We start from the raw sequence: 27,185 nt of genomic DNA, 5'->3' as shown, positions 1-27,185 counted from the left end.
AGGACTGTAAGATGTAGTAAGATTTCACTAAGCCCTACACCTAAGGCCCAATATATCAAAGGCCATACCGTTATGCTTGGCATTTTCAAAAAGCAAACTGGATCTTGAGTACATACATTATCTAAGTTAAGCATTCTCCCCATTATGTTTATCTAAGCTTTGGCTGTCTATTGGGCACATTAAAAAAGATCTTTGTATCATCCTCAGGACATAGTTTCATGGGAATATCACTTAAAAAAAAATACCAAGGCAGTACTGCTGCCTGAAATTCCTGGCCTGGCTCACTATGGAGTGCTTAGGAATTCAGGTTACTCTACACTTGCATTAAGAAAAGTAGTCGGCGACATTGTGAAGTGGTTGCGTGACTTTTATGTCACGCGTGTTTTCTTTTGATACGGCCGCACCCATTTAGACGTGACTGCACCCATTTTGCTGTGAACAACGCCCATTTTTGCACAACAGCGCCAATTGTGACGCAACATTTTGCAACAAAGTTTCGCAAAACAATTATCCAATAGCGACATGTGGAAATTTGCTGCAAATTCATGCCTGCCGAAAAAAAAAAATTGCTCATCAGTAGTATACACCCCTCTGTTGTCAAGCACTGTGTGAATATCTTGGTATTATACTTTAGAAATCATCGTTGCTAGATTTCTAAACCTTATCAGATTATCTTGGCAAAATGATTAAACTATGAAAGCTTAGCAAGGCAAAGGAAACAACTTCACAGCACCTTTAAAATATGATGTTTAAGGAAAATTGGTATAGTCTGTAACAAAAAAACAGTGCTAAGAAATGAAGCAACAATATTTAAAATAAGTGACATTTGAGATGATAATATAGCATTACATATACTATATTAATGCTGTTGGAGTTACAGAGCAAGACTTTATGCAGGTCCATATTTTCTATATAGGACCTGTGTCTTGAACAGCAATTTTAGAAGGACAAGTGCTTTATTTAATGTCATTTATGGTATAGTAGTAGCATATAAAATTTCTAATGTTTGTCCTGGTGCCCCTTTACCTAACTGTCAGAGACAGAACAATGGTTGTAGTTCTTATGCTTCAGCAGATGGCCCCAAGATGCCTATTTTTGTATAGTTATCAGAGAGCCACCAGCTTAAGCTGCCACTTTAGGCATGTGCCTGTGGATGCCAATATAGAAAATACTGCCCTAGTTTTCCAAGTGTTTCCACTGGGTTCTTTGGAAACTCCCATATGCAAACACACAGGAGGTTAATTGACTCCTAATTGTGATAGGTACCTTATACTGTAAGCTCCACTGGGGTAGGGACTGATGTGACTAATGTATAATCTCTTTAAAGCACTGTGTAATATATTGGTGCTATATGGACAAAAACTATTTTATAGTAGCTCACACAACTTTAAGCCCCTACTATTTAAAATGGTGCATACATTCTGACTGATCCATAGTGTTACAGAAGGTACACTTGCTTAGTTGTGTGGGAAGGGGGCTACTGGATTGTCCACAAAACATCCTTCACCATATCACTACATTTTGGAGACATTAAATATGGTAACCCAGAGAAAGAACAACTTGCTGAGACATTTTAACATAAGGACATTATATATCAAGATTGAGAATACTATAGTGCTCCAGATGTTGCACCACATTCTATGCCATGGGCAATATCATGATTCAGTCCTGAATTTTATTAAACCTAAATTCCTCTTTACACTAAATGGTAACATGAAGTAAAGTCTCAAAAAGACCTAGAAATGTTTTTTTATATTTCATTTTATAGTTTTTATATGGGAAGCTGCCATATAGCTTTTCTTCTGCAGAATGAGCAGTTTATGGTTAATAGCCCCTATGGCTTTAAATCTGTACACTTCCTTATTTTCTAGTTTCTCCGCATGTCTACTTATCTATTTTTGCTTATTAGCATACTTATATAATTATATATATATTTATATAACACTCCCAGATGCCCAATAATATCGGGAATTGGGAACCGCGGGTTTGTCTATGTGTATTGTATATTTTTTTTTGGCTCCCTTATTTGCTAAATTACTGTCTTACTTAAGGGCACTATGGACACACTTAAGGCTCCATCTGAGATACAGTGAGATTCAAATTGTATTGTGTGTAAGTGAAATGCATCAGGGGAGGACGCCGGTGGGCGGGGGATCGGTAAAAGGGATCGGGTCTGGGTCGCTGAGGCCACGAACCACCGGTTTTTATCCCAGCGGCCCAGTCCGACCCTGATTATACAAAACATATTTTGTATGATTTTTGGACTGTGTGTGGGCTCCAAATTATCTTCCCGATACTTTTCGTTACATGGTGATCGGTTATTTAGTTGATCAGACAGGTTAGAAAATAATGATAAAATCTGTGCATGTATTGTGTATCTGCCAATATCCTTGGGGGCCCTACAATGCATTTCCAGGAAGTCACTTTCGCACAATTAGTGTCTGCCAACTATTTCATGTTCAGAACATTCTCTGATTTATTATTTTAGGGCTTTATTCTACAATTTCAGTCTGAATATTACTATTAGATTGTGGCATTAAAACATATGATCGATATCCGAACATTCCGCATAAATAAAATCTGAACTTGTATGGCCACCATTGGACTCCAATGTAACAGACGCTGTAAAATCTAGCTGGACAGGCCTCTCCTAGCCGAGACAGGGTTACAGCATTATATTGCTTTATAGCAGTTCAGACGCATATTGTATGGCTGCTTGTATATCTGTGCGGACTTTGGCATGTAGGTCGCTGTATTATTATGATTGAGAAATACGGGGGCGTGGGGTTCTGTAAATGTATACGAACAGTAAGTATTACACGTTCTTTCAGGCGCATAAATGAATTTCTGTCACTGCACCTTTAGGGTAAGCTCCTCCCTTTAACCAATCCGGGCAATGTACAAACATACTGTATCTGGTGCCACGCCCCCTCAGTGTGTCATCGCTGGGAAGCGGTATATCTGCCCTGGGACGGGAGAGGCCGCAGTGTTGGTTCCCTGGAAGCTGCGTCGCATTCTTATCTGTGAGGCAGAAAGTAAAAACGCAAGAAGCACAGACATGACTTTCCTCCCAGACTTCTCTATGGCAACGTGGACTCTGCTTGTCCTGCTGCTGACTCTCCTTGCTTAGTAAGTGGCTTGTTCTTGTTAAATGCCAGGGTTTTGTGGCCAGGCCCTTTATGGTACTATGGGATCCTGGAAACATATTCTCAGTATCCATTCTTTCTAGAACACTGCCCAGAATTTCATGCTACTTTCCAAATTAGGAAGAGGGTTTATTGATTTCTTTTAAACAGCAACACCACATTATATAGCACTTTTATCCACTATAAATATGAGTGGCACATATCATGCACAGCAAAGGGTTAACTGAATATCCAGCCATCAGTAGGTATTTATTAGCAGTCAACACATGTAAAATATTGTATAGAGGCTGAATGAACATGAGTCAGCACACATAAAATCATACACACACTTTAATTATGCTTTATATAGCTATAACATGTTACGTAATACTTTACATCACTCATGTCAGTCCTTGCCCCAGTGCTTACATTCTAAGCCCCTATAATGCACATTATCAGCTTTATCAATAGCCAATTTAGCTGTATGTAAGTGCCTCTATGATCACATCAGGGGAGATTTATAAAACTAGGTGCTGAATAGCACCAGTGCAATCACCCATAGCAACCAGATTATTGCTTTCATTTTCTAACCTAATAGATTAATGGAAAGCAATAGCCAATATTGTATCACTATTGTAGTAATAACCACACTGGGGCAATTTGATTCCTGTTAGCCATGCTGCTGCATCTAATCCCTTTTTTTAATTAACAGCCATATATTGTCTCCCAGTATTTTATTGAAATTATGAGCCATTATAAGAACAGGAAACATGTAGGGATAGCCCCGATTATGGTAATTCAATAAATCTACTTCAGCTTTACAAATCTGCCTTGAACACTGCTCCTATAGTGCCTGCTCTTCAATACACATTTTTTTGAACTAATGGTTTCTTGTTCCTTGCTGTATCTTCAACAGTTATGCAATATGGCCATATAGATTATTCAAAAGATATGGGATTCCGGGTCCTACCCCCATTCCATTTATTGGAACTTTCCTTGGAAACAGAAAAGTAAGTATTTTGTATGTGTGTATATACAGTAAATAACATTTAAATATAGTTACAACTCCATAGCTGTGTACTCAAAGGACTTAATCTGGCCCTACATAATCCAATTATAGCAGCCATCTCAGCCCCTATAGACTTTGCCGGGAATGTATTTGACTGCCAATCAATCAGCCTGGTGATAAGGTCCTTTCTTGACAAATTTGTATATGATGTGATTGTTGGCCCATAGTTCTGACCCATAGGTTGACTGAGGAGCCAAGTTTCATCTAGTTTTATTAATTCACCCACTGCCATGCCAGAAAGTGCCAATGTTGGAGAAAGCTCAGCATTGTTAAGCTGGCCATACACGCACCGATAATATCGTACGAAACCTCGTTTTGTACGATATTTGGTGCGTGTATGGCAAGTCGGAGATTTGACTGGTATCGCAGGAGGCTGCTGATCAGTCGACCAGGTCAAAAGAATTTGCAGAAGGAGGTAGAAATCCTATTGTTTCTACCTCCTTATCTGCCGTTTCAGCCCTGAAGGTTAGTGGCGTGTCTGACGATCTTTCATGCGACCGATGGTTGCACGAAAGATCGCATATTGCCACGTGTGTGGCCACCTTTAGGCTGGAAAACACACATTCAAGTCAGTGAAAGGTGGCAGGGTAATTGTGGGTACTTTTCAGGCAGGTAAAAAGAGCCCTGGGTGCCATCAGCCTTCATTACAACCATCAACTGAGCCTCTGCTATAAATGCTTTCTTTGTTTCTTGTCAGCTGCCTTATAGGTATAGTGTCACATTGTCAGGGGAGAGTGACTAAAAGTAAAAGGTTGTTGAGAACAATCAGCCAAGGTTCTGGTGTGCCGAGCCGGCCTTACTCCCAGATAGAAAAATACAGCTAACATTGGAAAGTCACACATAGGGCCATGTCAAACAAGGTGATTCATCAGCCAACATATCTATGTGCAATTCAAAGCAGGCTGAACTGACACATGGCTGTAGGTGCAGGCTACAGTTAATCTAGGAAGGGAGAGCTTTTTTTACTTCATTATGGAGCAAAGCTGTCTATGGATAACTGATCTGTGTATAAACGTTACTTGATTCCAAACAACTGTCTTTTTTCAGGGGCTTATGGAATTTGATATGGAGTGCTTCAAGAAATATGGAAAAGTTTGGGGGTGAGTTTATTGCCTGTCCCTAATAATGTTAGTGCTATTTTATAGAGCAAATATGTTGAAATAGAAGTCCAGGTGGATATAAAAGGCCCATCAGGGGATGTTTAGGACCTCTACTCAAGGGCTCTATGGTATGGTTTATATTATGCTTTTTAATAAACTGGTTTCAGCTATGTGGCATATAGGATTATTGTACAATGTGTACAAACCAAATGCATGTTTATACATACAAAGACATACCAACAGAATGTACGAAATAACCTTTTTATACAGAAAAAAATAAATATATTGTCATTTTCTGCTTGATTTCTTTTCATTTGCTTCTGTGAAGGTGTTACTGACAGTACTTACAATTTCAGCCTTGCTTTGCTGTTCTTATCTGCCTATATACAGCTTTCCTTCCCTCTACCCACTCAGCTCTTCTGTTCTGCTCTGGTCTCCTTACTAAAAGCAAATGTGCATATCATACCATCTGAGTCACCTTGTTGGTTCTACTTTAAAGCTATATTAACATGGGGATTCCATGTTTACTAAACATAATAGGGTTGATTCACTAAAGTGCGATAAAACGAGCGCTATTTTTAGCATGCGTTTTTTTTTGTTTTTTTTAAAGGTGTATTTTATTAATTTTCATACAAACAAAAACGTAAATAACACATTTAACATTACAATAAAAAATTGTGCTGGTCTTTCTTATTCAGGTCTATCTTAAAGGTTTGTTACAGACATTAGAGGAGTAGGTACAACATTACAAAGTGTGAGCGTAAATCTGGCAGCAGTTACAGGATATTGGATTCATCATTCTACTGAACTGAAGTGTTCACGATGTGATAGAGAAGAGTGGGGAGACACCGGGGGTTTTACAGTGTAAATGGGAGTGGAGTCCTTTAGTTTCCCTCTAGGTCGCACCAAGGGCCCCAAACTCTATCAAATTTGTCGGGTGCGCCCCTGTTCTCATATGTGAGTTTATAGAGAGGGGCAACGGCATTCACTAGATTCTTCCAGGCTGTAACGGTGGGAAGGGTAGAGCCCATCCAGTGCATTGCTACAGTTTTTTTTGCATAGAACAGCAGTATTCTGTAGCGTATCCGGGAGCTATTTTGAGCAATTATAGTGTCTAAGACTCCTAGCAAGCAGATTTCAGGAGCAGTCACAGTAGGGAAGGCTAAGTTATCCGATAGATATTTAATTACTGCTGACCAGAATTTGGCGATGTGAGGGCATGACCAGATCATATGATAGAAGTTAGCTGGGCTTGCTGCACATCTTGGGCAGTGATCAGTTGGGGTACGGCCCATCTGGTGCAACCTTAGTGGTGTGATATATAGGTGATGAAAGGTTTTATATTGTATTAACCTATCTCTGGTAGATAAAAGAAAGTTGTACATTGTGTCTGTTGCCTCTTCCCAATCGTCTTGGGTGAGTGTTGGTATTTGCAAAGTCCACCATATTTGTGCGGAGTGAAAGGGTTTGGGGCCTGTTGAGAGTAGGCTTTGGTATAGATTTGAAGTAATCTTTACTGGGTTGCTAGATTGTAGAGTAGTCTCCACTGCTAAGGAAGTGAGCTGGGGGGTGAGAGTGGCAAACTGGTCCCTGAACACTGATCGCAGCTGCAAATATTTATAAAAGGGGAGGGTAGGTTGTTGGGCTTTCTCTCGGATCTGTGCATGTGTGGGGAATGTTGAGTGTTCCGTGTAGCATGCGTTTTTTTACCGCGTCTTAATGCACGATTCACTAAAAGGATATTTGTGTTAATTTAGACACATTGCTGTTTGCGTTATTTAAGTTGCGAAGACTATTTTCATGTGGTATTTGATGCAACGCACGCTAATTAATGCAGCAACTTATCGCGCGTACGCTATATTAGCCATACACACCATTACGTTCGTAAAACTACTTTTTTTTTTAAAATGACCATTTCCCTGCAAACTGGAGGCTGCATCACTCTAGGGCCAGCACATACTTGAATAAATCCCACTGCAAAGTCCATATTGTGTTGCCAAAAGCTCATTAACTGTACTTTTCTATAATTACCGCCTGCCCCAAGTAGGTGTTAATTTTCGCATAGACTAATGCGATATTTAGCGCGTCTAAGTGTTTGTGAATCGTGTGTTTGTATTATTTCTGCGCGTGAATTAACGCAATGCGGTAAAATTAACGCATTTGGTTGCGCGCTATTTAATGCACGCTCTATGCGACTTAACGCATGTGATAATACTTTAGCGAATTGTGCGTTTTTTTCGTGTCAATTTTAACGCAAAAAAGCATGCAGTAAGCGTTATCACACTTTAGTGAATCAACCCTAATGAATGTTATGATCCTTGAAGACCATAGAAAAGTATAACTGAGTGAAAAGGGGAAGTTCAGAGTGCCAGTGCAATGTGGCCATAAGGGGGTGGGCATGACATGTAAAAGGAAACCCTAATTCACTGGGGGTAGCGTCCTGCAGTTAGTGCATGTGCAGTAGTGTTGGAAATGATGTTACCAGACTGCAAAAGTGCAAGTCCAAGTCTAGAGAGGGACAGAAAGGATAGACACAGTAATGATTGTGGTGTGACCCGGCTTTAGAAAGTTCCCTGGTTTAGTGTATTTTTTATCCATATGCAAAGGTTAACAATTTATTTCATTAGGAAGTGCCTAAAATTTTTGGCATCCAGTAAATTAGGGTTTCCTTCTCCTACACTGGGATATAGTTATAGTTTGAAATTGCAGGGATATATGTTAAAAATGAGGGAATTACAGTGTTACGCTCCTTACTAGGGTGTGACTTTGCACCTGATTGTAAGACGTTGCCCTTAAGGAGTTGAGTAGTATGTTGTGTGAAGTACGAATGGATGTTATATTGAGATGGATGTGGCAGGTCAGTAATAGTGCCAAAACATTAAGCAGCTTTGAAAAGGGACATTAAGTTAAGTAGGGGAAGACCTGGAATGGTGCAATCAGTGCAACATTGGCACTGTTAATAATCCAGGGAATATTCAAAGGGAAATTGGCACAGGTGCAATGCTTGGCAAACATAGACATGCACATCTGTAAAATATACTACGCAAGTATCAGTGCCCCTATGTTTTGTAAATAATTTAGTCTGTGCAAGGGCATATGTTTTCAGAAACTGAGGTTTTTAGTTACTAATTTCATTATGATAATAAAATTGCCAATATAACACAATTTATAAAATCCTTTAATCACCAGAGAACACTGATCACTTTCTAAATCAATAGACTGCAGATATAATGAGTACATTGACTCCCACATTGCTAAAGAAGATTTATAACAGACATCAAAGAAATAACATTTTGGGTATGTGGGATTACCCCACCCTCTCTCAAGTAATCAATTACTACAGAAGTGCACAGATTATTATACATAGTATTATGGTTTTACACACTCTGAATATGTAGGTGAAACTGGACCCTAACATGCAACCACATGGGCCAAGTAGGAGATCACTGGAGGAATCACTCCTGGGTCTTGAAAACAGTGTCTTTATAGTTAAATGTTATATCTTTGCTCAGCAGCTAAAAATAAAATTTGTCTTGGCACTTACAGTTTTATATAAGAAACATGTTCATGCAGTAGGTATGTAAGAAAGCCATAAATGACATTTTGACTCTTGCTTATCACTGCTTCAGGCCTGGACTGGGATTCAATTTAGGCCCTGGCATTTCAGTTACCCAAAGAGCCTAATAGTTGGGGGATCTTACAGCAGTCCCTCCGGCATTTGACAAAATCCACAGATTGGCAGTCTGGGCCTGCACTGTATATGATACATTGTATACTACAGCTTACCTGTTATCTCCCATAGTCTGGCTGGTACTTGAATAGCTGTATATATCCTATATTAAAGTCATTCTGAAGTCAACATGCAGTTTTTTATTTTTTACTACTTTGGTGTTCTTCACGGTTACTGCCAAAGTAGAAAACAGTCCAGTAAAAAATGACACTCTACCATCTGAATTTTGTTTATGCTAACAAATTCATTTATGCACTTTTTCAAGGTTTTCGTGGAATAGAATGCACATACCCTCCCATAACACCATCCATACATAACGTACGGAAGCTCTCATTGTGATGGACAATACACACACTTACAATGAAAAATATTTTTGTTTTTACACACTCCTTTTCTTGCCTAAAAATATTTTATACCTGTAATTATATCTACAGTGTGCAATGTTGTAACTAAACCTGTGAAATATTACTTTTGTGGGAAGCAATCCAGTAAATAAAAATGAATGTGGCACAGCCAAAGTAGATGACACTGCTCAAGTAGTTTGTCACAGAGTGTGTTAAAAGAGCATGAAGAGCATAAAATGTGTTTAAAAAGCATAAAATGGAACAGGAAGGCTGAAATTTAAACAAGGCTAGAATACATGCCAGCAATATTTAAATGGCATCTTATATATAAATATGTACCTGGAAACTCTCTACAGAGCATTTATAGAGCATTTATATGTTTTCCCTTAATTTCCCTTAATTTGCATGGGTTTCCTCCAACTCCCATGAAATTACAGGCAGGATAATTGTGTGAATGTGATAGGGAACTTAGATTGTACGTTCCACTGGGGCAGGGACGAATGCGACCGATAAACAGCTTATTTAAAGTGCTGTGTAAACATGTCAGCACTGTCTCAATACAGGATAATAATAATATGTCTTTTCTTTTTATCCATCAGGTTACTGAATTTTCTGAGTGCCTGGGGGAGCCATTACCGGTGAAAGTCTAAGCGTCTCAGTAAGTTCCTGAGTGCCTAGTTCCGGGTTTGGACCCCATGAAGCGTCTCAGTAGCTTCTACAATATAAACATACAGTTTGAGTGAGTGAGGCAAGAAATGTGGGCAAAGTTCATTGCATATAATATGTGTGTCTCAGTGAGTGAGCAAGTAAATTCCTAAATCTGAGAGCCTGACATACTGAAACATTTACAGGACATTTTGATAAGTCAGAATAGAGGTGAGGACATAAGGCCTTTGTGGAGTGAAAGGTAGGAGAGATGAGCTGGGAGGGATGCTCAAATGCATTAGAGAACAAAGACACCTGCAGAATGGCACAGCAGAGAGCACTGAGACTGAGACTGAAGAAAACATATAGATTTCTCCTTAGCAGAGTGAATCTTTTCCTTAATTTTACATCGACATTTATCAAGACATTACCATAAATATACTTTGTGCTGCTGTATTTTGCACTGGACCATCTTCTACAGTTCATTGGAGTTTTGATTATTGGAATCTTTTTATTGTCTCTTTTTATTTTCTTCAGGATTTATGAAGGGCAGAAGCCTTTACTTGCTATAGTGGATCCTGTGATAATTAAAAGTATCATGATCAAGGAGTGTTACAGCAACTTTACCAACAGAAGGGTAAGTTTCATCTTATGATACAGAATGGTGTCAGGGCCTTTGACTTTATTAGAATATATATGTGTGTGTTTCCAGGTTCCTTGACAGAATAAATTTAACAAACACCGGCAATTCATTTGTTAATAGTGAATTTGTTAATAATGTGCTAGGTTTGACTTTTAAACAGGATGTTAATTTATATTTTCACTGAGATCTCTGCAGCTGCCTTGTCAGTTAATTTTCTTCATCAAAAATAAATCCCTATAACACCACTGCCATTGCTTTTCCATGTTACATAGGATTTAGGTTTGACTGGGCCCTTGAAGTCTTCTGTCCTTGTTTCCAAAGATGAGCAGTGGAAGAGAATCCGGACAGTGCTTTCACCTACTTTCACAAGTGGAAAATTAAAACAGGTAAGACTTTTATAATCAGGTTCAGGAATGGATTATTTGAATGATGCACATTTGGTAAATACCCATCAGTTAAAAAAGAGAGGCAGCTAGCTAACCTCTAAGTCCTCTTTGTGCATCAACTGCTATTGGGCTGGGGGACCATTTTGGAATACATGGATAGATCCTATACAGTATCCACATGTCTCAGAGACCAAACAAAACAAATGGAGTTTGTATAGTTTGTATGAGTTTACTCCAAAGACTCTACTGAACAGTAAATATGGCAGGTTAATTTGCCTTTCAAAGTACTAACCATATTGTGTTTGAGATAGAAAATTTAGGGTGCCAGTTCCACAGGGGCAGAATAAATGGTAAAGAAAAAAATCTCTGTAATGCATTGTCATTGCTATGCAAATAAATGATGGTAATTCTAAGCAGCAGTAGTGTGCCTTCCCAAGAGGTCTTCTGCCTTTTTTTAGTCACTGAACAATGTGCTTCCTCTTCACACTTTATATTAGGGTGGAATAGTGAAAACTAACAAGATACAACTACAAGATACTTGACATAGACCATAAACTCAGTGTAGTTAGAATTTAAAAAAAAATATTGTTCTCTAGCTATATAATGCCAATATTACGTAGTGCTTTACAGAAATGTTATGCTCTAATATGCAGGACCAGCTTTACCTCCTGTATGTCAGTATTTGTACATGCTAGGTATATTTAATGTATACACCCTAATATTGTACAATGAATAACCTAGGAAGCATACTATAGATTCTTTATAAAACCAAAAAGAAGAGGTTCCTCGTGAGGGCAGACAAGGCCACTACTTTAGTTTGTACTTCATACATAAGTCTTCAAACTAGCAACTGGGGTGGGGGAAAAATTGTTCTGAGAAGCAAGTTTAAAAAAAAACTGTACATTTTTGTTACATTTGCTGTACAGTAGGCAGCGCCAGATTTGTAGTTGGGGCGCCCTGAGGCTGCCCCTATTCGCTCCTTATGTGAGCAAAATTTCAGCATGGCTTGGGAGGCATGCCGCTCATAAATTTGTGCCGCCCTAGGCACGGGCCTTTGTGGCCTCGCCATAAATCAGGGACTGACAGTAGGTCCACAGTCTGATATAATCCCTAACTAATTTCCAGATCTCAGCTTCAACACCTTTAAAAATAAAACTGACATTATCCAATATTTCCATCTGCATATAAAATCTTTAATTGCTTTAATATTTTTTAACTTAAAATATGCCCATTTTCAGATGTTTCCTCTGATGAAACACTATGGAGAGCTGTTGGTGAAGAATATCCACAAGAAAATCGATAACAAGGAGCCACTAGACATGAAGCAGTAAGTGTCAGTAACCCCCTGCTGTGGGTCATTTATTCCTAATAATGTTCTTAGTACATACTCTAATGATCCACCTAATAGAAAAAGTATGAATATTTCTGTGCCAACTGAAAAAAGGAAACGCAGATACTTTGTTTCACTTACTGCATGAGAAATAGCTTTATGTGTGTGCCACATCAAAAGAAACTGTCTGTGTATGCAAGCCCCACCCAGGGTTTTCTGCAGCCACAGAGGGATATAAGACTTTGACCTCTTGGAAGTTGGTATTGTATATATACCCTCTGGTTTCTGCTAGTGAGTTGCACAAATACATTTCCATGGACTGAGTATCATATCAACTGAGCACAGTAGCATAGCTATGAAATTTGTTTTAGTCTTGCCCCCTCCAAAAGAAGATAACCTGTTTCTCAGGCTTTGCTCAGGAGTTACTCAGCCTTCTACACTCCTGAGCCACCCAGCATTAGCCCATAACTGAGCCCTTAACTGAGCATCTTGAAATAAACAAATTTAACAGCTTATTATAAAATGTATGACTGCAAAAACTGTTTACTATTAATGTTTTGAATTTGTGCAGTATATTTGGAAGTTACAGCATGGATATTGTTCTAAGCACATCATTTAGCGTCAATGTGGATTCCATGAATAACCCCAATGATCCATTTGTCACCAACGCCAGGAATCTCTTCAAATTCTCTTTTTTTAATCCCCTGTTTCTGATTGCAAGTGAGTTTTATTATTTTTTTCCTACTATATATTAACCTTTCAGAATTAAATGTACAGACCAAAGAAGAAAATAAAAGATACATGTGTATAAAGTATAAGGGGTACTAAGATGGAAAACTAAGCCACTGCCTTATGGCATCTAATATATGGCATACCTTTAAGGTGTGGCCATGTGTCTGCTAATTCAGTAATGTCCACTCCATTTGCAGGACTCCGCCTTAAAGGAGAAGGAAAGTCATTTTGGCATTTTACTGCCAATAGATTTGCTACATTAGTGCCACCTAGAACAATATATTTATTCTGCAGAAACCATTACCATACCTGAGTAAACAGACGGCTGCTGCCATTTTAAGTAGCTTCTTGCCTGCAGTCAAGCTGTTATAGCTGAGATCACACATTCCTAAGGGAGGAGGGAGGGAGTTCTTAGCATTCTAGTGGGAGGGGGGAGCAGGATAGAGGAGAGAACTGCACAGACTCTGGATAGGGGAATTAAGGATGTTTCTGAGAGAGGAAGTCAGACACTGGAACATCATATTTACAGTAATATTACAATTTCTTTTCATAGAGTGCAGCATAACTGTAAGTGCTTATGGCTGTATTTACATTGACCTGTCTGATAATTTTTACCTTTCCTTCTTCTTTAAGGCTAATGTCCCACGGGGTCATCAGTCTCCCGCAATAAATCTCTGCTACGGCAAGCGACTAATCTCCCTGCAAAGCCTTTCCACCTGCAATAAAGGGAATCACCAGAGGAAAGGCCTATGTATCGCTTTGGAGGAGGAAACTTCAGAAAACAGAAGCGAGGCGTAGGCCTTTCCACTGGCGGTAGCAGAGATTTATCACTGGCAATTAATCACCCTGTGGGACATTAGCCTAAAAGTTTATTTGACGGATTTATTAACTGCAACATATTTTAATTAAAATAAATAATAATGAATCATAATAAATTATAATACTAATAATTAATTAATAAATAAAACCAAATATCTCTGTGTCCTGATCCAACAGCAAAAACCAGTGCAACCAATGCAACTTCATCCCACATTCCTTACAGTCACAGACTTGTCCCTCACTACTTGTTGATAATACAGTGGCCTGTGCTGATGACTTTTAACATCTTTCCGATCAGTTTTGCACTAACTTTCTTTTCCATTTTACTTTCAGTTTTATGTCCATTCCTTGTTCCACTTTTGGACAAAATGAACTTCTGCTTTCTTTCTTTGAAAATCCTAAACTTTTTCAAGGATGCAGTTGCAAGTATCAAGAAAAAAAGGCAAAAGGGCACTCATGAGGTATAATCTAACAACTGTATATTTAAGGCTAGTTTTAGGATTGGCAGGGCATTTGCTTAGGGCCCGCTTAGTACAGGAAGCATACTGCTTTACAATATTTGGTAAATTGCCTTCTATCCAACCTCAGTCAGACAAAGAAGAAAACATTCTGCGGTGTGCACAATGATATTTATATTTCAGCACTCCCCTTATAAATACAGCCATATATGCTGTATTTACTTACAAATGTGACTTCCATATTGTCCTGCTTACTTCTTGATTATGGAGAGTGTTTGGGACCTGGGGCTTTCTGGATAATTGATCTTTCCATAATTTGGATCTCCCTACTTTATGTCTACTAAAAAGGCATTTAAACATTAAATAACCCCTATAGGATTGCCGTCCCTCCAATAAAGATTAATTAAATCTTAGTTAGGATCAAGTACAATATACTGTCTTATTATTACAGTGAAAAAGGAAACCATTGAATTATTTGATTTAAATGGAGTCTATGAGAGATAGCCTTCCCATAATTTGGAGCTTTCTGGTAACAGGTTTCAGATAGCAGATCCCTTACGTGTATATAAAAAAAGAAACCCCCATATGTAATAAAAGTATCTATATTTGCCCAAGGCAGCTCCCCTAGCAACCAATAGGATATTTACCTTTAAACAGTTAACCAGTAAATAATTCATGTTGATCGGTTATTATAGGTGAAAATACACAAATTATGTGTATTTTAGACACAATGTAAATGTAATTTTTATTATGACTGAGAAATCATTTATAATTGTATTTCTTTAACTCGTATATGCTTCTTCATTGATTTTTTACAGGATAGAGTGGATTTACTTCAGCTTATGGTTGATGCACAAAGCAATGAAGGCGAGTCAGTACCAGAAGAGGAAAAACATGGATATAAAGGTAATAAATTACAGTCCAAAGTACAGTTCAAATTGCAAATGGTGATAATATTGTTTGTTCTCTTTGCTGATAGGGGCCTTAATGAGTGCTATACTAGGTTAGTGTTATTAGTCATTAGTTTTACAAAGCAAACAGTACTGCTGGAGGAGGCTATACCTATTTTTTACATTTTCTGGTCTGTTCCTATAAAACAAAACAAAAAATACTCTTGACTTTAAGAGATCTTCTCTTGGAATTTGGTTCATGCGCGCTTCTGTGTTCACATGGACATTTAACCCTTCCAAATCCTTATTAGCATATGCTAATTCAGATTCGGTTCAGCCAGGACCGTGGAATCGGCCAGATCCAAACCCTGCCTAAAAAGGCATAATCCTGGCCGAATACCCAGCTAAATCCTGGATTCGGTGCATACCTAATACTAAGTATGGTATTAACAAATATTGGCCAGACCCATCATTACCATTTTCTTAATGCCACCCGTCTTATTCATCCATGTAAAAAAAACAAGCATTTGGGAATGGATATTAGACACCTTTAAGCTGCTGTTTTTGGATGTTTTAGTTTGAGCACCTCCTGTAATCATTTATTTGCTCTCATGTAATAAACAAGCTGCAGTTTATTATAAACATATATATATATATATACAGATTAAATATGTGTGAATAGTCTATTCAGATGTTCCCATGTTTATGCACCTGCAGAGTTGTCAGACACTGAGATTCTCGCACAGTCACTTATCTTCATAATGGCTGGATATGAAACTACAAGCACAACCCTCATGTTCCTGGCATATAACATAGCAACGCACCCGGATGTACAGAGAAAACTTGAGGAAGAGATTGATGCTTTACTGCCCAACAAGGTGAAGAGTCCTCAATCAGTTTGGAAACTGACTTAAAGGGGAACTATCATGAAATATTCATTCTCTCCTCATGCAGGAGTCTTATTTTGATTGATATTTAGGTCTAATATAGCCTTGCATGGTGCTTCTTTTGCCTAGAAGATGTATTCTAGTGAAGCATAGTGAAGAGTAACTTGGGTTTTTAAGAAATTTGAATTAATTGTATTTAGAAAGTTTCTATATTCTCTACAGGCACCACCAACCTATGATGCACTTATGAAAATGGAATATATGGATATGGTGATTAATGAGACCTTAAGGATGTTCCCTCCTGCTATACGAATTGACAGAGTGTGTAAGAAGACAATGGAAATTAATGGAGTAACTATCCCAGCTGGAGTTGTAATTGTGGTACCGCTATTTGTTTTGCACCTGAATCCCGAGATCTGGCCAGAACCAGAAGAATTCCAACCAGAAAGGTATCATAAATGAGCAATATATATGGGCACCCTCAGTAATAAATTAAATAATAATGGTAACAACTGATTATTAAAGGGGCACTACCATCTAAAAAATATTTTTATATCTGAAACACACAAAGTGGCCTCCGACAATCTTTGCTTGATTGTGCCTAAAAAAGAGAAAGGCATGTTAGACTTGGGTTTACATTCTCTGTTTCTACAGAATATAAATACATTTAGAAGCTCTGCCACCACTGATGGCTTAGTCTTGACCAAACCCCAAGACACTGTTGTTAGCACCGGATTTGTTTTCCAGGTGCCCTGAGGCCGCCCCGTTTGTCGCCTACTACCCCCCCCCCCCCCAGACATGTAAACTTACATAAGGAGCAGTAGGGTGAGGTCCCCACTGCTCTGTATGGGCAGCGCCAGATGGGCGTCCCAAGGCCAACCGCATTCACCGCCGTCCCTAAATTTGTGCCGCCCTAGGCCCGGGCCTTTGTGGCCAAATCCGGGCCTGACTGTTCTACTGTAACACAGTATTAGAAAACAATAATGCAATAATGAATCTTGAAGAAAACCTTCCATGGTTTTAAGTTTCTGTCACACTTAGCAGTTTGTTATGCCAGAGACACCATTAAATGAACATTCAGCTGTAGCGAGGGGTCCTTAAACAAAATTATTGAAGGGTATTGCTACAAATTCAAACTTTTGGTGAGCAAACCCAGGGCAGAAATGATTTACCAGTGCTGGGGTACTACATATCTATTTTAGCAAAGTAGTAGTCAGCACAGATCCTTGCCTCAGTTCCAGAGAAATAGTACAGGTTCCCCAATGACCACTTTCCATCAGCACATCCAAGTAAGCAGAATCCAGAACAGCACCACTTATATTATGCTTTAAAATGCCTTTATTGCATACAACTTTTTGGGCAAATATTCCCACATTGCTTGTGCTACTGTAAGAGGGGAATTAAGCTGTGTGTCATGTTTCTTTCTGTATTTTTAGATTCAGTAAAGAGAATCAAAAGAACCAGGACCCATACAACTTTCTGCCTTTTGGAGTCGGTCCTAGAAACTGCATAGGAATGAGATTTGCCTTAGTTAATATGAAACTGGTTCTTACCATCTTGTTGCAGAATTTCAGATTTGAGACATGCAAAGACACTCCAGTAAGTAGCAACCAACTTTGAGACACACCCACTGTGCTGCATTTCATACAAACATCACAGGGCAGCATACATCCATTTTGTATCCATCCAGTTGTAAAAGTATAAATCCTCATGCAAGAGTATAAATTCTCCTAGTGCAATTAAGCATTTCTGTTATAGGCATGCAAAATGGCAGGGTGTTTTTTGTCAGTTGTCATCTCTGATTGCACCAAAGTTTAACTGGCCAAATAGCTTTCCATGGAAACGAACCAGGCCTGGACTGGCCATTGGGATTCTGGCAAATGCCAGAGGAGCTGCTGTAAGATGCCATAGGCAGTCACTTTTTAGTGGGCTAGTGGGGGGCTGTTTGTGCCTCTGTGTGCTTGAAATGACAGGGCCTATTTTGAATTCCAGGTCTGGCCTGAAACCAACATACCAAAAGCTATGAGAATCACAGACTTAAAGCTATTGGTAAAATTGGTACTTATGCAGGTACCTTGGGATATCTACAAATTATAATTTATAAGTTGACACAAGCATTTATCATACATAAAATGTTTTCTGGGTTTATGGAATATCACCAGAGGTAGATTTAAGTTAACCGAAAATATCTGTTGTTGTCCTATGTTAGCTTTAATTAATGCTATCGGATATTCAGCTAGAGGCAAATGAGCTTGCCATGGTTATCAAAGGCAAATTTTTTGGCTGTCAGTCTGCTCAGGTTCTCTATAGGCACCGGAAGACACAATGATTTTAGTATATGCAGACTCCTGTCCATTTTATAGTGGATATCTAAACTTCTACATGAAAAAGTAGGACAGGTATTGTTTAGCAAAGTAAAAATAATTCAGAGGTTTTTAAAGGAACAGTAACATCAAAAAAGTGGTTTAAAAAAATGACAATATAATATACTGTTGCACGGCAGTGGCAGAACTGAAGTGTTTGCTTCAGACTATAGTAAAGTTTCTGAAGCAAAGGGCCCAATTGTTCTAGTGCAGGACAACAGTACATTGTATTTTAATTACTTGAAAACACATTTTTTTGGTGTTACTGTTCTTTTAAACCTCATAGGTTTCCTCTTCTGGTTGAAAAGCAGGTTTGGATTGCTATGCTTAATGAATTTGTTACATAGTTACATAGGGTTGAAAAAAGACTAGAGTCCATCAAGTTCAACACTTCCAAGTAAACCCAGCACACACAACCTATACTTACCAATCTTTACACTCACATACATAAACTATATATATACAACCACTAATACTAACTGTAGATATTAGTATCACAATAGCCTTGGATACTATGCTTGTTCAAGAACTCATCCAGGCCCCTCTTAAAGGAACAGTAACACCAAAAAATTAAAGTGTTTTAAAGTAACTAAAATATAATGTGCTGCTGCCCTGCTCTGGTAAAAGTTGTGTGTTTATTTCAGAAAGTCTACTATAATTTATATAAATAAGCTGCTATGTAGCCATGGAGGCAGCCATTCAAAGGAGAAAAGGCACAGGCACATAGCAGATAACAGATAAAACACTATTGTATTCTACAGAACTTATCTGTTATCTGCTATGTAACCTGTGCCTTTTCTCCTTTTTTCCAGCTTGAATGGCTGCCCCCGTGGCTACACAGCAGCTTATTATATAAATTATAGTAGTGTTACTGTAGCAAACACCCCAGTTTTACCAGTGCAGGGCAACAGTGCGTTATATTTTTATTGCTTTAAAGCTCTTTCATTTTTTAGTGTTACTGTTCCTTTAAAGGCATTAACAGAATCTATCATCACCACATCACTAGAAAGGGCATTCCACAACCTCACTGCCCTCACTGTGCACTGTGAAAAACCACCAGCGCTGCTTCAAATGAAAGTTCCTCTAATTTAAAGGAGTGACCTCTGGTGTGTTGATCCTTTTTATGGGGAAAATGAACATCCTCTATCTACCTATAATCCCCTCTAATGTACTTGTACAGAGTAATCATGTCCCCTCGCAAGAGCCTCTTTTCCAGAGAAAACAATCCCAACCTCGACAGTCTAACATCATAGTTTAAGTCTTCCATCCCCTTTACCAGTTTAGTTGCAGTCTCTGCACTCTCTCCAGCTCATTAATATCCTTCTTAAGGACTGGAGCCCAAAACTGCACTGCATACTCAAGGTGAGGCCTTACCAGGGACCTATAAAGGGGCAAAATTATGTTCTCATCCCTTGAGTCAATGCCCTTTTTTATACAAGACAGCACTTTATTTGCTTTAGTAGCCACAGAATGACACTGCCTGGAATTAGACAACTTGTTATCTACATTGGTCTAATGTAATGAATGTTTTTTTGTTTATTTTTTTAGGTTCCACTGAAAATTTGTACCGATGGATACCTAAAGCCCACAAAACCTATTATTCTGAACCTCATTCCTAAAGCAGGACAGACAGTGGAAGAATAGAGAAAGGAGCAACCACATTCATTCTTTTAGATGTAATGGTTGAAATGGGTAAATAGGGATCACATATTTTTTTTGCATTTATTTCTAAAACCATGCTCAAAATAAAGTAACCCGATGGTGAAACTGAGTAAAGTGCTTTTTGGTGGAATATATTATTATGATTACTGACAATATAAGAATGTACCAAACCATAAAAGGCCTAAAACATATTGAAGCTTCTCCTTCATATTCCAGTGATTGTAATTAGCAGTTATACAGAGGCTTCAGTTCAGTTCCCCAGATGTCAAAGTACTATAACTCCCAGCATACACTTTTGCTTTCAGATCTGGTGTTGTGAAAATATTACAGTTTGTAAAATAAAAAAATGTGCATCAAACTCGTTCTCTCTCTTCTCTAATTCTTAACAAACATACACCAAGGGGCTGATTTACTAATCCACGAACGGTCCGAAGGCGTCCGAATGCGTTTTTTCGTAATGATCGGTATTTTCCGATTTTTTCGTAAATTGACGCGACTTTTTTGTAGCCGTTACGACTTGCGCGAATTGTCGCGACTTTTTCGTAGCCTTCGCGCCGAGTACGAAAGTTTCGGATTCATTCAAGCTTCAGTGTCGTGATTTTTCTTGGGCCAGGTTGGAGCTGCAGAGTGCCATTGAGCCCTATGGGAGACTTTCCTTGGGCCGGGTTGGAGCTGCAGAGTGCCATTGAGCCCTATGGGAGACTTTCCTTGGGCCGGGTTGGAGCTGCAGAGTGCCATTGAACCCTATGGGAGACTTTCCTTGGGCCGGGTTGGAGCTGCAGAGTGCCATTGAGCCCTATGGGAGACTTTCCTTGGGCCGGGTTGGAGCTGCAGAGTGCCATTGAGCCCTATGGGAGACTTTCCTTGGGCCAGGTTGGAGCTGCAGAGTGCCATTGAGTCCTATGGGAGGCTCCAAAATCATGCAAAGTCTGAAAGTTTTGCCCGCTGTTTACGAGCGCTCAATACGAAAAAGTTGCGACAATATACGAGCAAATCGTAACAGCTACGAAAAAGTTGCGACTTTTCGCGCAAGTCGTAACAGCTACGAAAAAGTTGCAACAATTTACGATAAAGTCGTAACGGCGACGAAAAAATAAATAAAAATACGAAAAAGTCGCGAAATGTTCGGTTCCAATCCGAATTTTTCCCATTCGAATTCGTGGATTAGTAAATCAGCCCCCAAGAGTAACTAAAATAAAAATATATTACATTGTAAATGGAACCGATCTTGTATACTTAAGTTATGGGGATACAAATTTCAGAAAGACACATTTTCTGGAAAACCCCAGGTCCCAAGCATTCTGGATAACAGGTCCCTACTTTTACTTAAATGTGTGTTATTCAGGATGCTCAGTCAGGGGCAGCTTAGGTGGCTTAGGAGTGCAGCAGGCCTAACAGGCCTTAATGCATGAGCAAGTTAAAAAAAAGGTCATCTACTTTTTTCATTTGGAACCCTGTAACATCTAGCTATGCCTCTGTGCTCAGTAGACATGATACTCAGTCTTTAGAAATGTATTTGTGCAACTCACTAGCAAACCAGAGGGTATACTGTATATTCTATGCCAACTTCAAGAATGTCGCTAACAAAGTATTAAAATACATCCCAGTACTTATGTCTGGCTGCAGAGAACTTGGGTTATCTAGTTCAGTTGTCAAATAAATATTCATAACTTTTCTATTAAATGGATTTGGAGTATGTACTTATAACAGTAAAGGGTTACACACTTACCACTTCATGTCTAGTGGCTCCTTGTTATCTATTTTCTTGTGGATATTCTTCACCAACAACTCTCCATAGTGTTTCATCAGGGGGAACATCTAAACATGGGCATATAATTTAGTAGTAGGCAAATCAAAAACAAAATATAAAAGAAATTAAAGAAAATATCAGTTTGTCAGTTTTATTTTTAAAGGTCCTGTAGCTGTGATATAAAATTAGTTAGGGCCTACATGAGACTGTAGACCCACTGTCCAGCAATTTAACAAAAACAAGAGTTTCTTTAAGTTTGCTTCTCAGAATAACTTTCTATAAGCAATTTATAAATTATATAAATGTAAAAAGAATTCAGAAATCAGCCTCTTGGGCAGGCATTCTCAAACTATGGCCAGGGGGCCCGATACGCCCCCCCCCCCCAAGGTAATTTACCCAGCCCCCACTATGATCTGACGCAAGGAAGCAGCTGGGAGCCAAAGGATGCAATGGGGAGCTGGAGGAAGCAGCGGGAAGCCAGAGGACGCAGGGGGGAGCCGGAGGATGCAGGGAGGAGTTGGAGGAAGCAGCGGGGAGTGGAAGCAGGGGGAAGCCAGAGCATAAATCAGGGAGCTGAAGAACGCAGGGGAGCTGGAGGGAGCAGCGGTGGGATGCAGGGGGGTGCTGGAGGAATCGGGGAGGATGCAGGGGGTGTGCTGGTGGAAGCAGGGGGAGGACGCAGGGGGGAGCTGGAGGAAGCAGTGGGAGGACGCAGGGGGAACCCAGATGAAGCAGCAGGGAGCTGGAGGACGCAGCGGCAAGCAGGAGAACACAGGTGGGAACCGGACACAGATAGGGAGGATGCAGGGGGAACCCGTAGGAAACAGCGGAGAGCCACAGGAAGCAGCGGGGAGCAGGATCATGCAGGGGGAGCGGGAGGACGCAGCAGGGAGTGGGAGGACATAGGTGGGAGCAGGAGGACGCAGGGGGGAGCCGGAAGACGCAGGGAGGAGTGGGAGGATGCAAGGGGGAACAGAAAGAAGCATGGGGGAGCTGGAGGACACAGCCAGAGGAAGCAGCGGGGATCTGAAGGAAGCAGCTGGGAGCCAGAGGACACAGGGAGGAGCCGGAGGAAGCAGCAGGGAGTGGGAGGATGCAGGGGTGAGCCAGAGGACACAGCAGGGAGATGAAGGAAGAAGCGGGGAGCTGTAGGATGCAGCAGGGAGATGGAGGAAGCAGCAGGGAGCTGGAGCATGCAGGGGGGGAGCTGGAGGAAGCAGTGGGGAGCCAGTGGAGGCAGCGGTAGGACGCAGGGGGGAGCCGGAGGAAGCAGCGGGGAGCTGGAGGATGCAGAGGGGAGCCAGAGGACGCAGTGGGGAGTGGGAGAATGCCGGTGGGAGTTGGAGGTCAGAGCGGGAGGATGCAGGGGAACCCGGAGGAAACAGCGGGGAGCTGGGGGAAGCAGGAGGAAGCAGCAGCAGGGAGCGGGCCATAGTATGAGGACATGGGGGGCCTCCAACAGTCTTCATTTTTTCACCTTAGTCTTTATTGAGTATACTTACAGCCATAATTTACGCCCCCCCCCCCAGATGGCCAGGGGGCATGAATCTGTGAACACAAAGCTATGAGTAAGTAAGTAAGTAACACTGCAGGTCTGGAACTTGATGTAGGCAGAAGTATGTGCTTGGGAAGCAATGGTAGGAGGGCGCTAGACACGTACCTCTTCTTTCTGCCTACCTCTACTCTGGGCTTTAAATAAAAGAGCCCAGAGTAGAAAGTGAAACTGTTGCCAATGTTAGCGCATGTTGGCTCATCATTTATTCACCCTCTCCTTGGTGTGTGAGTACTCGGGGAGGGAGGCCGAACTATTCAAGCTTGGCCCGGCACTGCATCATTGCACTCCATTTGTCTAGACAATATCTGCATTGGTCATAGCCTGACAGTAGATGATTTGTCAGGACTGCCTGGATAAAAGAGTCAGTTAAGTGTTATAAAGATTATCTAATATTGCTAGTATTATGGTGCACCATCCTACATAAAATACAGGTATGGGACCTGTTATCCAGAGTGCTCGGGACCTGGGGTTTTCCGGATAAGGAATCTTTCTATAATTTAGATCTCCATAACTTAAGTCTGCTAAAAATCATTCAAATATTGAATAAACCCAATAGGATTTTTTGCCTCCAATAAGGATTAATTATATCTTAGTTGGGATCAAGTACAAGGTACTGTTTTATAATTGCAGAGGAAAAGGAAATCATTTTTAAGAACTAGAATTGTTTGCTTATAATGGAGTCTATGGGAGATGGGCTATCTGTAATTTGGAACTTTCTGGATAATGCGTTTCTGGATAAGGGGATCCCATACCTGTACTAATATTTAACTGCACCAAAGCAAAAAAAAGGAGATTTTGTGATACTCACTGTAAAACCTTTTTCCTCAATTGTTTGGGGGGCAAAGGAGGGCATAAGGGCTGTGGGTATAGCTTCCACCTGTAGGAAAAGCGTTACTTAGAGACCTGGTGGAGTACATAGGAGGGTTGTTCTGCCCTTGGCTATGTAAGCCCCTGCGCTGCTTTAAAGTTCCATTCCTCCAATCTAAAGGGGTGGCCTCTGGTGCGCTGGTCGTTTTTATGGGGAAAAAGAACACCCCCTATCTACCTATAATCCCCTCTAATGTATTTGTACAGAGTAATCATGTCCCCTCGCAAGTGTCTTTTTTCTAGAGAAAACAACCCCAACCTTGCCAGTCTAACTTCATAGTTTAACCCTTCCATAACCCTTTACCAGTTTAGTTGCATGTCTCTGTCCTTAAGGACTGGAGCCCCAAACTGCACTGCATACTCAAGGTGAAGCCTTACCAGGGACCTATAAAGAGGCAAACTTATATTTTCATCCCTTGAGTCAATGCCCTTTTTTATCCTTCCATTTATTTTGCTGCCAGGGCCTTTTTGTTTTCTGCAGCAAATACACCCATCTATGTAGCAAGGAGCATGTCATTGCTTTATATCTTTAATATTTTATGTATTGTAAGCGCTTTGGCAGACAGGATGTTTTGATTGCTGCTACCATAAGACAGAAAACAATGATGCTTTAATGTCCCCAATTTAAAACACTTATGATGGTACGTAATAAATTGCACTAAGTTTGCCCAGGAACAGTAACCCATAGCAACCAATCAGCAGGTAGAATTTACTGGTCACCTATGTGAAATCAAACATTTTATTAGTTACTACTGGTTACTGCTACTGGGCAAACGTAGTGCCCTTTATTACAAATGGGGATTATAGTGGTGACAGGTGGACCGTGGCTTAGAGCCCAGACAGGTCTGTAAGATGTAGTAAGATTTCACCAAGCCCTACAGCTGAGGACCAATATATCAAAGGTCATACTGTTATGCCTGGCATTTCCAAAAAGCAAACTGGATCTTGAGCACATACATTATCTAAGATAAGCATTCTCCCCATTATGTTTATCTAAGCTTTGGCTGTCTATTGGCACTTTAAAAATAAATCTGTGTATCATCCACAGGACATAGTTTCATGGGAATGTCACGTAAAAAAAAAATACCAAGGAGAGATGGGGTTGAAGGAAGAATTTTTAATCTCTCAAAATGCCAGTTATCTATGGATGAAGTTTCCTTTTTATGCAAGGGATTGAAGTTCTCTCCTAACCACAAGGCTAATATATTTGGGGTGTTTACAGATGTACAAAAATTTATTAGGAAATTATCGTTGGAGAAATATTTTTCTAAGAAAGTAAAGGGAAAAGTGGAGTTTTCAGTGTAGAAAAGATGATTCAAGAAAGGTAAATTTATATGGGGGAGAGGTGAAGTATTTTTATTGAAGGAAATAGCTGCTACTTGATTTGTACCAATTGTTGCTAGAACGTGATTCATTGAATATAGGGCACTATAGTCATTTTAAACCCCATTCTATTTTTTATCTGAATTTGGGTGGTCTTATGTAGATCTTTTTAATAAATTAGTAGAAAGGAATCTTGGAAAGTTAAACTGGGTATAATGATAATCTTACTAAAGGCGAGGGTTGCCCTAAAGCAGTTATAAAGAAATACGGTCATTGTGATAGAACCGTGTGATAAGGGAGGTGGGATTATCATCCATTATAAGGAGGTTTATATTTATGGGGCCCTTAGACTTTTGGAAGATGATAGTGTTTTTTGGAAACCTTTCTGTATAAAGGAGCACTTTGGAGAATTTTAATTCAAGCCAAAGAGACGTATGTTATTTTAATTTTTTATTTCATTTACTTAATTATTCTAATGTTCCTATATTTTATCACCTCCCAAAGGTCCATAAAGATTACTCCCAGATACCCAATAATATCGGGAATTGGGTCTTTAACTGTGGGTCTATGTATATTGATTCTTTTTTGACTCCCTTAGTTGTTAAATTTGCTTAGTTGCTTAAATCTAAGATATACAGAAAATTAGACATATAGAGAGACCCTCACATTTGGTTCCAAAAAAGAAAATGGATAAAAGGGAGGGGAAAAGTTCCTTGTATAGTCACTGGATACTGTAAGGATAGTTGAAAGATACATAACATTATTAGGAGACATTGGCATATTCTCTTATTATTATTATTAACATTTATTTGTAAAGCGCCAACATATTCTGCAGTGCTGTACATTAAGTCTCTTGGAGGATAAAGTCCTAAATAAAGTTTTAGATAAGAAGCCCAATAAGATTTTTAGGAAATCTCCTACTATTAAGGATGTAGTAGCTCCTAGCCAGTTGAAAAAGGTAAATAAAAATTATTCTCAAAAGAATCCAGCAGACTCTTTCTCTAGTAAAATGCAAGGTATGGTTCCATGTGGGTGTTGTTTAAAATGCAGAGTAAAAAAAAGTGTACATTTTAAATCTGGTTTGAATCCTGAGGTGTATGAGGTAAAGGATTATTTTAATTGCCAATCAGTATATGTTTATTTTTATACTCTATTTTATTTTAGCACACAACATAAGTGTGCGCTACATCTCCTCTTTAAGCCTTCCACATAGCGAAGACCCATCCTGCGCCTTAAAGGAGAAGGAAAGGCTAAGTCACTTGGGGGTGCCAAAATGTTAGGCACCCCCAAGTGACTTAGAGCGCCTACCTTGTACCCCGGGCTGGTGCCCCTGTACGGAGGGAACAGCACCAGCCCGGGGTACCTGTAGACACCGCTTCCTCCTTCCTTTGCGCGCTGCCGGCGAAATCCGCCGGCCGGCGCATGCGCAGTAGAGTGAAAAGCCGACTTTAATGTTTAAGTTCGGCTTTTCACTCTACTGCGCATGCGCGCGCAAGCGAGGAGGAAG

General features: G+C 39.8%; 1 protein-coding gene across 3 annotated transcripts; it reads left to right on the top strand.

Annotated features, from left to right (window-relative positions):
- The first annotated feature begins 2,953 nt into the window (after window positions 1-2,953).
- Window positions 2,954-20,541, top strand: LOC100487054 (cytochrome P450 3A29). 3 transcript variants are annotated; one of them, XM_002937847.5, is made up of 13 exons: window positions 2,954-3,129; window positions 4,042-4,135; window positions 5,242-5,294; window positions 10,551-10,650; window positions 10,929-11,042; window positions 12,281-12,369; window positions 12,944-13,092; window positions 14,257-14,384; window positions 15,200-15,287; window positions 15,989-16,149; window positions 16,381-16,607; window positions 17,595-17,757; window positions 20,070-20,541. In XM_002937847.5, exons 1-13 carry the CDS (start codon window positions 3,059-3,061, stop codon window positions 20,163-20,165), a joined length of 1,533 nt encoding a protein of 510 aa, XP_002937893.2. In that variant the 5' UTR covers window positions 2,954-3,058; the 3' UTR covers window positions 20,166-20,541. The 3 variants fall into 3 exon arrangements, with proteins under 3 accessions (XP_002937893.2, XP_004915428.1, XP_031759506.1); XM_004915371.4 differs by lacking the exon at window positions 2,954-3,129 and adding an exon at window positions 9,968-10,026 and having other exon boundaries at window positions 4,101-4,135; window positions 20,070-20,530; XM_031903646.1 differs by lacking the exon at window positions 2,954-3,129 and adding an exon at window positions 9,968-10,107 and having other exon boundaries at window positions 4,101-4,135; window positions 20,070-20,530.
- Window positions 20,542-27,185: the final 6,644 nt, after the last annotated feature.

The sequence above is a fragment of the Xenopus tropicalis genome, chromosome 6 (genome assembly GCF_000004195.4).
Source record: "Xenopus tropicalis strain Nigerian chromosome 6, UCB_Xtro_10.0, whole genome shotgun sequence".
NCBI classification, from domain to species: domain Eukaryota; kingdom Metazoa; phylum Chordata; class Amphibia; order Anura; family Pipidae; genus Xenopus; species Xenopus tropicalis.
The sequence above is the reverse complement of the archived record's forward strand: the minus strand, read 5'-3'. Positions and strand labels throughout refer to the sequence as shown.